The sequence below is a fragment of the Triticum aestivum genome, chromosome 6A, assembly GCF_018294505.1.
Source record: "Triticum aestivum cultivar Chinese Spring chromosome 6A, IWGSC CS RefSeq v2.1, whole genome shotgun sequence".
In the NCBI taxonomy this organism is placed as follows: domain Eukaryota; kingdom Viridiplantae; phylum Streptophyta; class Magnoliopsida; order Poales; family Poaceae; genus Triticum; species Triticum aestivum.
In genome coordinates, this window is record NC_057809.1 from 488,042,209 (window position 1) to 488,053,465 (window position 11,257).

An 11,257-nucleotide genomic window follows, 5' to 3' on the forward strand; every position below is an offset into this window, starting at 1 on the left:
CACATGTATTATGTTTCCGGTTAATACAATTCTAGCATGAATAATAAATATTTATCATGATATAAGGAAATTAATAATAACTTTATTATTGCCTCTAGGGCATATTTCCTTCACAACCTTGATCTTTGCTACCCCAACTGGTCCTTTCAGCCAATGTTTCACTGATGGTCTAATCGGTCCCGTATGGTTCTTTATCTCCTTCCTTGGCAAAGTCTCCAGATCTTTTAAAAACTTTTGAATAAAAAAAAGTAGATAGTGAACTCTGGAAGATCTCTTCGTGCTTTGCTTTCCTTCTTGCCCACCATATTGACCATAGGGTAACAATGACCATGGTAAAATCTTTCTCATTCAGAGTATCCTGCATAGTGCACAGCCACAACGATGCATCGACAGTTCCACAAGCAATCATGTGTTCAACTACGTTATCATCCATAAGGGCCCAAACACATATTGACATGCAGCAGTCAATGAGCGCGTGTCACCAACCATACTTTGGAGTGAGAAGGAGATCCTAACTAACAAAATAAGGCATCTGATGCTGCACATAAAACACTCACCTCCATCTCATATGTGTCGATTCTTCAAAGTCTCCCGTGTTGGGATTTAGTTCTTTGCCAATCTCCATGCAAAGTTCTTCACATTTCCAGGAACTCTAGTTTTCCATTGATTTACCCATTGGTTCTGTGACGCCCTTGTATCTGAGTTGTTGCCACGATTTTCTAGCCAATCCTCCCTTCTCCTCTTAGTACCCACAAGTAATCGATATGCTGATCGGACTGAAAAAACTCCTGTTCGTTCATAATGCCAAGCCCACCAGTCACTGGATGTGGACGTACTTATCGGGATATTAAACAGAGCATCAGCATCGATGGGGTTCATATGCGTAGTCATAGCCGCTCGATTCCACCTTCTCATCGGCCCCTCAATCAAATCTGAAACAAGAACTGGGGGGTCATCCGAGACTGGATGTAGAGCCCTAAGCAAATAGTCTCCCGGGATCCAGTTCTAGTTCCAAATATGTGTCGTCGTACCATCACCAATCCGACGAACCAAGCCCTATTTTAGAACTTCCAGACCTGCGTGCACTGCTCTCCAGACCTGTGATGGTTGCGATCCAGTTCTGCATCCAACAAATCAACCAAAGGAAAAATACTTTGCTTTAAGAAGTCTAGCGCTTAATGAGGTCGGCTCTTGTAAGATTCTCCATCCCTACTTTGCTAACATGGCTAGGTTAAACAGTTCAGTATCCCGGAAGCCCAAGCCCTCCATGTATTTGGGTATGGTCAAATCATCCCACGACACCCATGCAGTCTTCCTCTTTCCATCATGGCTACCTAATTTTTTTCCGTACCATTGTATTCACTTGATTGCAAAGGCCTCGGGGCAACAGGAAACATGACATAGAGTATGTCGGAATCGCTTGAGCTATGGACTTTACAAGAATTTCCTTTCCAGCAGTAGCCATGCATCTTTCTATCTAACCTTGAATCTTGACCCATAATCTGTCCTTTATATATTTGAAAGATCCATTAGTACTCCTTCCCACATCAGACGGCAAACCGAGATACCGTTCATTCAAAGATTCGTTAGGATCATCACAAAAAAAAATTCATTAGGAACATTTAAAATAACTTTAATGGAAATCCTTGTAGGTTCAAGACACCCCTTATACCAAAGAAAATGGAGGACTTCGCTAAATTGACTCTCTGTCCAGAAGCATCACAGTAGACGCCCTAGATATAATTTGGGTCACCATTAATTCTAGAGATCTCTTAATTCTAATTCGCAAGGATGACGTAGACGCCCTAGATCCACGGCTGACAGCCCACAGGCCGCAACGAGCCCAAACCACACCTCACCCGGTGCGACCCCTCCAGATCTCCAACTGGACCACCGCCCCTATGGCCGCCACCAGCTCGCCGTCGACGGCGGCGGCGGCGATGTGGGCCTTCGCCGCCGCTACTTGCGTCAAGCTTCTGCTCGTCCCCACCTACCGCTCCACCGATTTCGACGTCCACCGGTACTGGCTCGCCCTCACCCACACCCTCCCCGCCCGGCAGTGGTACACCGACGCCTCCTCCCAGTGGACGCTCGACTACCCGCCCTTCTTCGCCTACTTCTCCCGCCTCCTCTCTCTCCCCGCGCCCTTCGTCGACGCCTCCCTCGTCGCCATCCCTGTGCCTGCCTCGCCGCCCTCCTCAGCCTACATCCTCTACCTCCGCTTCACAGTCGCCTTCTCGGACCTCCTCCTCCTCCTCGCATCCGTCCTCCTCCTGGCGAGGGACGCTCGCCGGAGGCAGCGTCCGTTCCTCGCTCTCTTGCTCGTCCTGTGGTCACCGGCGCTGCTCATCGTGGACCACATTCACTTTCAGTACAACGGGTTCCTGATGGGGCTGCTGTTGCTTTCTCTGCATTTTCTAGAGCAGGGGAAGGATCTTGCCGGGGGAGTAGTCTTTGCAGCGTTGCTTTGTTCGAAGCACCTCTTTCTCGTGGCTGCACCTGTCTATTTCGTGTACTTGTTCCGGCATTATTGCTGTGGCCGGGGCCTAGCGAGGGGCCTTGGGAGGCTCGTTCTCATGGGTGCTGGCGTGGTTGCTGTTTTTGCCATGGCATTCACACCCTTCGTGTACTACGGGCAGGTGAGTTGATCCCTTAGTTCATTTTGGAATTGGATGTCTCTTCATGATCATTTGGTCATTGTTGTTACAGTCATAAGTTAGAAATCAAGTTTAGGAGGCATTGTGAATTGATGAGAATGAGAACTGTTATAGAGTTAAATTCTAGTCAGTCAACATTGAATTTGGTAGAAATCTGCAAAATTTCGAGTAGTTCCTGTGTTCGTGCTGGTTTGCAAAAGAAAAGGTATATATGGAACAGAAGCTGATAGACTTGTGCAAGTCTCTCATAGCTTTTGTTTCAGCTCTGGTAATTGCTATGGCGTACAACTGAAGATGCTCTCATCTTGGTCCACTTACAGTTGTTGAACAAAATGGTGTCTCTGTAGTCAAGGCTATGCAACATCTCTTTGACTAGTTTTTGCTGTCATCTCTTCTGTATGTGGAACACATATATAGTCTATTCATTCTCTAAAAAAAAGAATTTACAATTCTCATGCACATAAGTATGTCCAGAAATCTGCACTCATAGAGACCATTATGTTGGCTAAAGTTCAACAACGTGAGTTTAGGAGTGAAATGCACCGATAGTCCATTAACTCAAACTCGTTGCACACTTTAGGCCAAGAACTCGGAAAGTGATCGATTTAGGCCATAAACTCGTTTATTTGATCAATTAAGGCCAAAACCAATGCAGAAGAGAAAAAACGGTCCATGTGGGTGCCATGTCGGTGTATCTTGGACTGCTGATGCTTGGTTTAATTTTTACAGGGTGTTTACTGCAAAAGAATCCGTCACAATTTAGCTAATGACACATTTTAAAAAAGATTAGCACACAATGCGTTGGATGTGAATCGAACCTAGGCTTCACGGAAAATGAAGGACACCTCTAACCACTAGAATGCATGCTATTTTGTGTATGTAGCAGGTTAATTAGTTATTTGTACACGCAAGGATATCGTTTATTGGTTTTCTACGAAAACAACCAATTATTAATGAGATGATGTTATTTGCGGTTTTTTTTTAAGCAGTGCACTATGGGAGGCTCTAACTGAAGATGCTCTCATCTTGGTCCACTTACAGGCGTTGAACGAAATGGTGTCTCTGTAGTCAAGGCTATGCAATACAGTATCGCTTTGACTAGTTTTTGCTGACATCTCTGTTGTATGTGGAACACATATATAGTCTATTAATTCTCTCAAATAAATAGAATTTACAATTCTCAAGCACATAAGTATGTCCAGAACTCTGCACTCTTAGACACCATTATGTTGGCTAAAGTTCAACAACGTGAATTTAGTACAGGTATTTAGCAAGAAATATTTTCTGCCTGTATATTGCTAAGTTGCATGAAGGCATTTTCCTTAATGTGAGTTTGTCTATAACATTTTGTCATTTCTATTTTATGTGTCAACAGCGATTGTGTGATCTCATTAATTTAATCATAATTCTAGCCATTTAGCACTGAATTCGGTAGAAATGGTGAATTTGTAATAATCAAATAATTCTTATGCTGGTGCTGGTTTGCACAAATACAAAAGGAATATCAGCTGATTACTATGCCTTGTAACTTTTGTTGCGGAACTTGCACTCTTAAATATCATTGGGTTTGCTTGAACTAGGTCAATTTCCTGCAAGCATTTGGAGTGAATTTTTTTCCTGCAAGTATTTAACAATAGGCATTATTCTTTATACATCATACTAATTTTGGTTTCATGAAGATATTCACTCTAATGTAAATTTTAGCATTTGCCACGTAAACAGTCATTACCAATATGCTCTCATGAATTTAGTTGTACTGTTGACACCATGGCTACCACACTTATTGCTTTGGTAATTTTGCAGATGCAACAGCTCTTAAGCCGATTGTTTCCTTTTGGTCGGGGTCTATTTCATGCTTACTGGGCTCCAAACTTTTGGGTATTCTATATAGTACTTGACAAGATCCTTGCATTTCTTCTTAGAAGACTAGGATTCAGTATTGAGATACCTGAAGCATCATTTACTAGGGGGCTTGTTGGTGATTCATCTCCTTTTGCTGTTCTTCCAAAGGTTGTCTCGTCTACTGTCCCTTTTTTTTACCCAAGAGAAGAATGTTGAACTCTATAGTTTGATAAACTTTGTTATTTGAACCTTATGGATTGCAGGTCACCCCAATAACTACCTTCTTATTGGTTATACTTGCTATGACTCCTTGTCTTGTCAAAGCATTCGCTAACCCCCAACCGAAACACATAATTAGATGGGTGGCATATGCTTGTTCATGTGGGTTTATGTTTGGATGGCATGTACATGAGAAGGCATCACTTCATTTCACCATCCCACTTGCCCTAATTGCCATGGATAGCTTGGACGACATCAGACATTACTTCTTATTGTCAATAGGTATGTTTCTGCCACAGTTTAATCTTGCTCAATGTCTGCACGGTTCCAATTGCAACACTGTCATTGTTGTTTCTTTCACTTCCTTTGATGCTATGTCAACAACTTTGGCAAAGTGTTGTCTTCTAGCATCACCACAATGTGAAGCGCTTGAGTCCTCTGAACAATTGCTACATGTTTTTGTTTAAACACCGACTTGTGCACTGATGATGTTGCTGTTTGTGTTCTGTAATATTCACTTGTTTGAACAAATTGTATTTGCAGTTTCATGCTACTCTCTGTTCCCATTGCTGTTTGAGGACCAAGAATACCCAATAAAAGTGCTGCTGCTGTTGACCTACAGTGCTCTCATGTGGGTAGGGTTTTCAACCCATTTCGCTGCAAACCCTGCTCCGGGAGGGAAGAAATTAGATGCATCAGACAGCATAGTCGAGAAAAAATTCACTGGATGGATCAGTTTGGGATATCTTCTAGGAATGTTTGCTATAGAATTCTGGTCTCGACTATTCCATCACCATGTATTTGGGGATAGACTTCCGTTCCTACCTCTCATGATGGTTTCAGTGTACTGTGGCGTCGGAATGATGTACTCATGGATATGGCAGCTATCTTGGATTATCAGGCACACTTGATATGATCTTCAGTGATCAGTACCAGCACTCTTTCTAACCCATCAGCCGAGACAAAGTTTGATGACTCGCCCCCTTGACTGATGCATTGGGCAATCATTGTTGCTGCTTCCAAGGACATTTTCTTATGGTTTATACATTCAATTCTACAGCGTCAACGAAATTTGGGGGATGTAATCTTGTTATGATGTAATATCTGTTACAGTGTAGCTGCATGTATAAGCCCAGTCTTCATGGTTGGGAATATCTTTCCCTGACAATTTTGACAACCTGATGTGTTGAGTGTGTGATGTAAAAAGGAAAATTTCCAGTTTTTCATTACAGAAAAATTGAGTCATATGCTATCTGTATCCATGTAGTTACCGACATCTGCATTTCATGTTCGAGATATGGCTCGCATACAATCTCTTGAGAAATGTGTATACCTACTGTTTTGGCAGGTAGCACGCGAAGACTGCAGGAAAAATGTTTGGCAGGGAGTCTTACGAAGTCTTTTTAAAATCAAACTTAGAACTGAGCCAGGAGACAAAAATGTGTAGTCCTTGGCATTTCCTTTTATTCAGGGGACGTTCTTTGCATTTCTTCTTCAGTGTCCATTGGAGTTTATTTGCTTGCAACTACTATTTGTTTTTCTTTTTCTTTTTTTAATTCATTTCATTTTCATTTGACTTTCTTTTCTTTCCTTTTTGTTTTGATTCCATCTTTTATATTTTACTTTATTTTTGCTTTGTCTATTTATTTCCACTTATTTTTCCTTCTTATTTTAAATATACCTATTTTTTTATTTTTATGTCCTCTTTGTGCTAAATACATGTTTTTTCTGGGATGCAAGAACATTTATTTTTCCATATACATGTACATTTATTATGCAATAGATGAACATCCTTTTGCAATACACGAACATTCTTTTGACGAAACTACTTCACAGACGATACTGCTGGACGATTCAGAGACGATATGTTTAATCCACTGGCTGTGTTGCACCTAGTCCTTTATATAGATGGTCTGATTTGCATTATCGTCCAAGAATCGTCCAAGAGTATCGTGTGCATAGCAGCACTCTTCTTTTGATAGTTAGGAACAATTATTTTAAAATACACAATTATCTCAATACATACTAGTGTAAAAATAGGAGACCTATTTTTGTGATTCTGTTATACTATTTTCAATAAAAAAAACTCTTCATAGCATTTAAAAAAATCAAAATAATCTTCATAGTCCAGAAGGCCAAGGCACCGAGCCAATCCTTCACCATATTCCAAATGTGTAGCGAGAAGCGGCATTCAAAAGGCAAACGCGCCGCCGTCTCCAGGCCCCTATTACACAAGGGGCAAAGCCCGCAATTCGGCCATCCATGCCTGGCAAGACGGTCCACTGTCCATTTTAAACAATGAGCCAAGCAAAGAACTTACATTTTGGACGAGGCAAAAATTTCTAGATGTAGGCTTAAACGAAGTGGCACTAACCCCATGAATTGGGCTTGATAAGCGGAGGCCACGGAGCATGCGGAGGCCGACACCTTCCACAATATATTGTGGGCTTGATTGTCATGGAGTTGAACTTGGAATGTAAATCGCGAAAGGTTGATGAATTCTTGTGTGTGTGCCAGTTTAAAAGTTTAGATAAGCAACTGGAATTTAATTCTCTCCCAAGAAAAGGTGAGCTGTTTCAAATTTAGTGCAGTGAACACATATCAGAACAATCTTAAGGAAGTCTGTAGGCCCAGCTAGTTCGAGACTTACCATTAGTTAAAATTTCTTCATTCTTAGCACCGACTTTCTAAGTCATTATTTTGAATCCTGATTTAAATAGAGTGTCAATGTCACCTGGGCCTCCTGTCAGGCTCAACAAAACAAGCAGGTCCACGCATGCTAAAGGCAAGGTATCTATGAGTAAAATAAAATTAGGTCTGTAAGTCACTCCCTGAAATGCAGTTGTGGTTTACTTGAAAACTCTGATGTCAAATAGATAACCTATCTGCTACTTAACCCATATAGTTCTTTTTACTTACACAAGATTTTTTTTCTTTGAGCAACCATTTGGAAAATATTTTATGGTCCAATTAATTTTGCACTAATTGTATATTTGCTCAGAGTACATATATGAAGGTTTGAACTCATTCAGATATTGTTGAGTTAGATGTACTAGCCATCTCTTTGTATTTAACACATAAGCTTTTAGTAGGAGTATTAAATTGTACTCAATTCTGAGAAAACAACCTTGTAAGTATACACACCAAAACAAGGAATTGTGGCATTTCCTCTCCCTATCTGAATTTAGAAACCCCACCACATCAGCCTGTTTGGATATCCAAATTTCAGGAAATGCCAAAACAATAGTCAATTTGATAGTATAGTTTCAGGAACATGTGAATGTTCAGTCACTTTACAAGTCACAAGTAAATGCTAGTTGTTCCCCTCCCCTCTCTTGTAAGCTCTTAACCCCTAATTAACTGTTTGCAACACTGAAAGCATAAGTATTTTCTAGCAGTAGGATGTAATGAGATAAAGGTCAGTAAAGTGCATTGTCTCACAGGTTCCAGCTCCCAAATTAGCACTATGCGCAGCTAAATTCCAGGCTGGGGGCAAGACACAACACACACATCAGTAAAACCTACACACAACTGAAACTTTATATCTCTGAATATTAGCTCCTAAAGCCGGCAGATCGTAATCTTCAGTGGTCACCACAATCTTCGGTTGTGCAGAATCGGTTTCAAACAAAAACTTTGTGGCAACCCAGTTGACATCTTCTGAAATGTAACACATCCATGGCCTCTCCTGATTCATCTCTGATGACAAACATTTAGACAAGCAACTGGAACCCAATTCTCTGTCAAGAAAAGGCATCTGTTTCAGGATCCCCCACCCCAAAATGGAGCCCTCAAGCCAAGACCATTCATCTGTGTACAGTACTTGCCAATCTTCTATAGTTCTGTATATACTCCATATAATACAAATACAATCTTCAGACTACAGATAAGTACGTCCATGAAAGAACAAACTAATTCTGTCAAAAAAAACTGGAAAATAAATAAATATCAGAGCCAGGTTTCGATCCTGGGACCTGGCAACCCAGTTGACATCTTCTGAAATGTAACACATCCATGGCCTCTCCTGATTCATCTCTGATGACAAACATTTAGACAAGCAACTGGAACCCAATTCTCTGTCAAGAAAAGGCATCTGTTTCAGGATCCCCCACCCCAAAATGGAGCCCTCAAGCCAAGACCATTCATCTGTGTACAGTACTTGCCAATCTTCTATAGTTCTGTATATACTCCATATAATACAAATACAATCTTCAGACTACAGATAAGTACGTCCATGAAAGAACAAACTAATTCTGTCAAAAAAAACTGGAAAATAAATAAATATCAGAGCCAGGTTTCGATCCTGGGACCTGGCAACCCAGTTGACATCTTCTGAAATGTAACACATCCATGGCCTCTCCTGATTCATCTCTGATGACAAACATTTAGACAAGCAACTGGAACCCAATTCTCTGTCAAGAAAAGGCATCTGTTTCAGGATCCCCCACCCCAAAATGGAGCCCTCAAGCCAAGACCATTCATCTGTGTACAGTACTTGCCAATCTTCTATAGTTCTGTATATACTCCATATAATACAAATACAATCTTCAGACTACAGATAAGTACGTCCATGAAAGAACAAACTAATTCTGTCAAAAAAAACTGGAAAATAAATAAATATCAGAGCCAGGTTTCGATCCTGGGACCTGTGGGGTTTCGATCCTGGGACCTGTGGGTTATGGGCCCACCACGCTTCCGCTGCGCCACTCTGATTTTGATGTCTTTGATCTGGTTCTTATTTATTTATACATTGCGCAGGTCCTAGATTGGATGCTCTCCAAAAGTGTACGTCTACAACATCTTCCATTACATTCCACAGTAAACTTTGAGGCCTTGTTTGGATTACCATGTCTCAGATACGCTTGTAAAAAATATAGGTCGCTGCTCGTCCTTTTGTTTCCGGCTGGATATCTATTCATTTTGTTTTGCGTGGAACTGGATATCTGTTCATGGCCGGTAAGTTACACGTGTAGAATTAATACATCCGTATTGAAATACACCGCATCCAAGCGCGGCCTGAAGTGCAAAAGTCAGCCCCATCGAACAACAACATTCTCGCATAAGCCTCCATTAAGCTTGGCTCCACGGCACAAAGCAAAGATAAAATAAAAGAAGAGGAACGAAAAGGCAAAGCGGAACGCTGACTCCTTTTGCCCCAGCCTTGCGTAACGCCGATCGCCCATGTTTTACCGCCGACGCGCATCTCCGCCTGCTTTCCTTTCCATTTGTTAAAGAAGAAGAAGAAGAAGAAGAAGCACGGGAAAAGAAGTCGGCTCGCGCTTTGCGCTTTCGATCGGATTAGGATGGGCATGTTCTTGGTGAGCAACATGTCTTGACTCTTTTCGCTTTCGCCTGCTACTCGGAGCAGAACAGGTCTAGTCAACCGCCGGCCCCGAATTTTCCACGCGAGTCCAAACGGACGAAAGCTCGTGCTCAGGTGGCGGCATCTGGGCAATGATCGATGCCATGGAGAATTAGGTCGGGCGAGACATCACCTGGATTTGTTTTGTACCTACCCTCCCCTTTCCAATGAATTAGCCCGCACCGGCAGTCCTAGTAAACTCCAATGCAAATGCTTCTTGGATTACGACTGTATAATTTGTTCATTTCTGAGTAGTAAAAGCACGCGCATTCCCTATGTCTTTGTTTTTCGTGTGTACGCGTTGGTCTGGAGGGTGCGCAAGTAATAATTTGACTAATCGGCGTTGCCGGGGCTGCACGCACGTCAGCAGATCACCTTCCATGAAGCTGTTGTCATGTCAGCTCGGCATAAGATCCCATTTCACTAGTCAAGATTTGATCGAGTCCATGGTCGAGTCATTTTGGATTACCCTGAATCGATATGTCCGTGTCAAGGTTAGTACAAAATTCGGCAGCGATTTGCAGGTAAACTACTCGGAGGCTAGGGTTCGGTTTCAGACCCTTTTCTGCTCCACTGGACGGCGAGCAGAGAGAAAGGAAAAGGAGCTAGCAAGCAGCTGCCCCCTTTCGTGTTCGAGTACCACATGGACGTACTGTTGAAGCGTTGATCGGCCCCTGATTCTTTCCCGCCAACTTTCATCATGACATCATAGCCTCGGTGAGATTGGGAGATCGAAAGGTGGCAGAGGAGATCGATCGACAAGGGCAACTCGGCTTGCCCCTGACGCTCATCATGGCGGTGCATCGGTCAGGGATGAGCTATCCAGCGAGCGAGACAGGGATCTCTCTCGATCTCTCACGAATCATTCAACCCAAATTCGGCACCAGATGAGCCGTGCCTGCCTCCGTTGTCGACGGCGGTAGGGATCCAAGAAGGTGCACCTTCAAATCAAATCCAACCCGCATGCATGCCTGCCTGCAGCCTTAATGCTACCGGGCACCGCTCAAGAATTCCTTCATTCACATGAGTTCTGCTGCGAGGATGCGGAGCTGGCTAGTGCTGCATGTCTTTTGCACTTTTGATACAAAAGTGTAGGTTGAAGGACAGTAAATTCAGCCAGGCCCCGTGTGATCTCGTAAAAGTTCACTGTTGCTGCAGCGTAGTAGTAGTACTGTAC

The 11,257-nt window shown here is 42.5% G+C and overlaps 1 protein-coding gene across 1 annotated transcript; it reads left to right on the forward strand.

Moving 5' to 3' along the window:
* The first annotated feature begins 1,790 nt into the window (after positions 1-1,790).
* LOC123128032 (probable dolichyl pyrophosphate Glc1Man9GlcNAc2 alpha-1,3-glucosyltransferase) lies at positions 1,791-5,200 on the forward strand. Its single transcript, XM_044547933.1, has 3 exons — positions 1,791-2,639; positions 4,461-4,667; positions 4,763-5,200. Exons 1-3 carry the CDS (start codon positions 1,902-1,904, stop codon positions 5,183-5,185), a joined length of 1,368 nt encoding a protein of 455 aa, XP_044403868.1. The 5' UTR covers positions 1,791-1,901; the 3' UTR covers positions 5,186-5,200.
* Positions 5,201-11,257: the final 6,057 nt, after the last annotated feature.

What these genes read in the sequence shown, in the direction of transcription:
- LOC123128032 (XM_044547933.1), top strand. Translation starts at nt 1,902, where the DNA reads ATGGCCGCCACCAGCTCGCCGTCGACGGCGGCGGCGGCGATGTGGGCC. An exon ending in CCTTCGTGTACTACGGGCAG is followed by an intron (nt 2,640 to 4,460) that starts GTGAGTTGATCC and finishes GTAATTTTGCAG; the next exon opens with ATGCAACAGCTCTTAAGCCG. An exon ending in CTTTTGCTGTTCTTCCAAAG is followed by an intron (nt 4,668 to 4,762) that starts GTTGTCTCGTCT and finishes TATGGATTGCAG; the next exon opens with GTCACCCCAATAACTACCTT.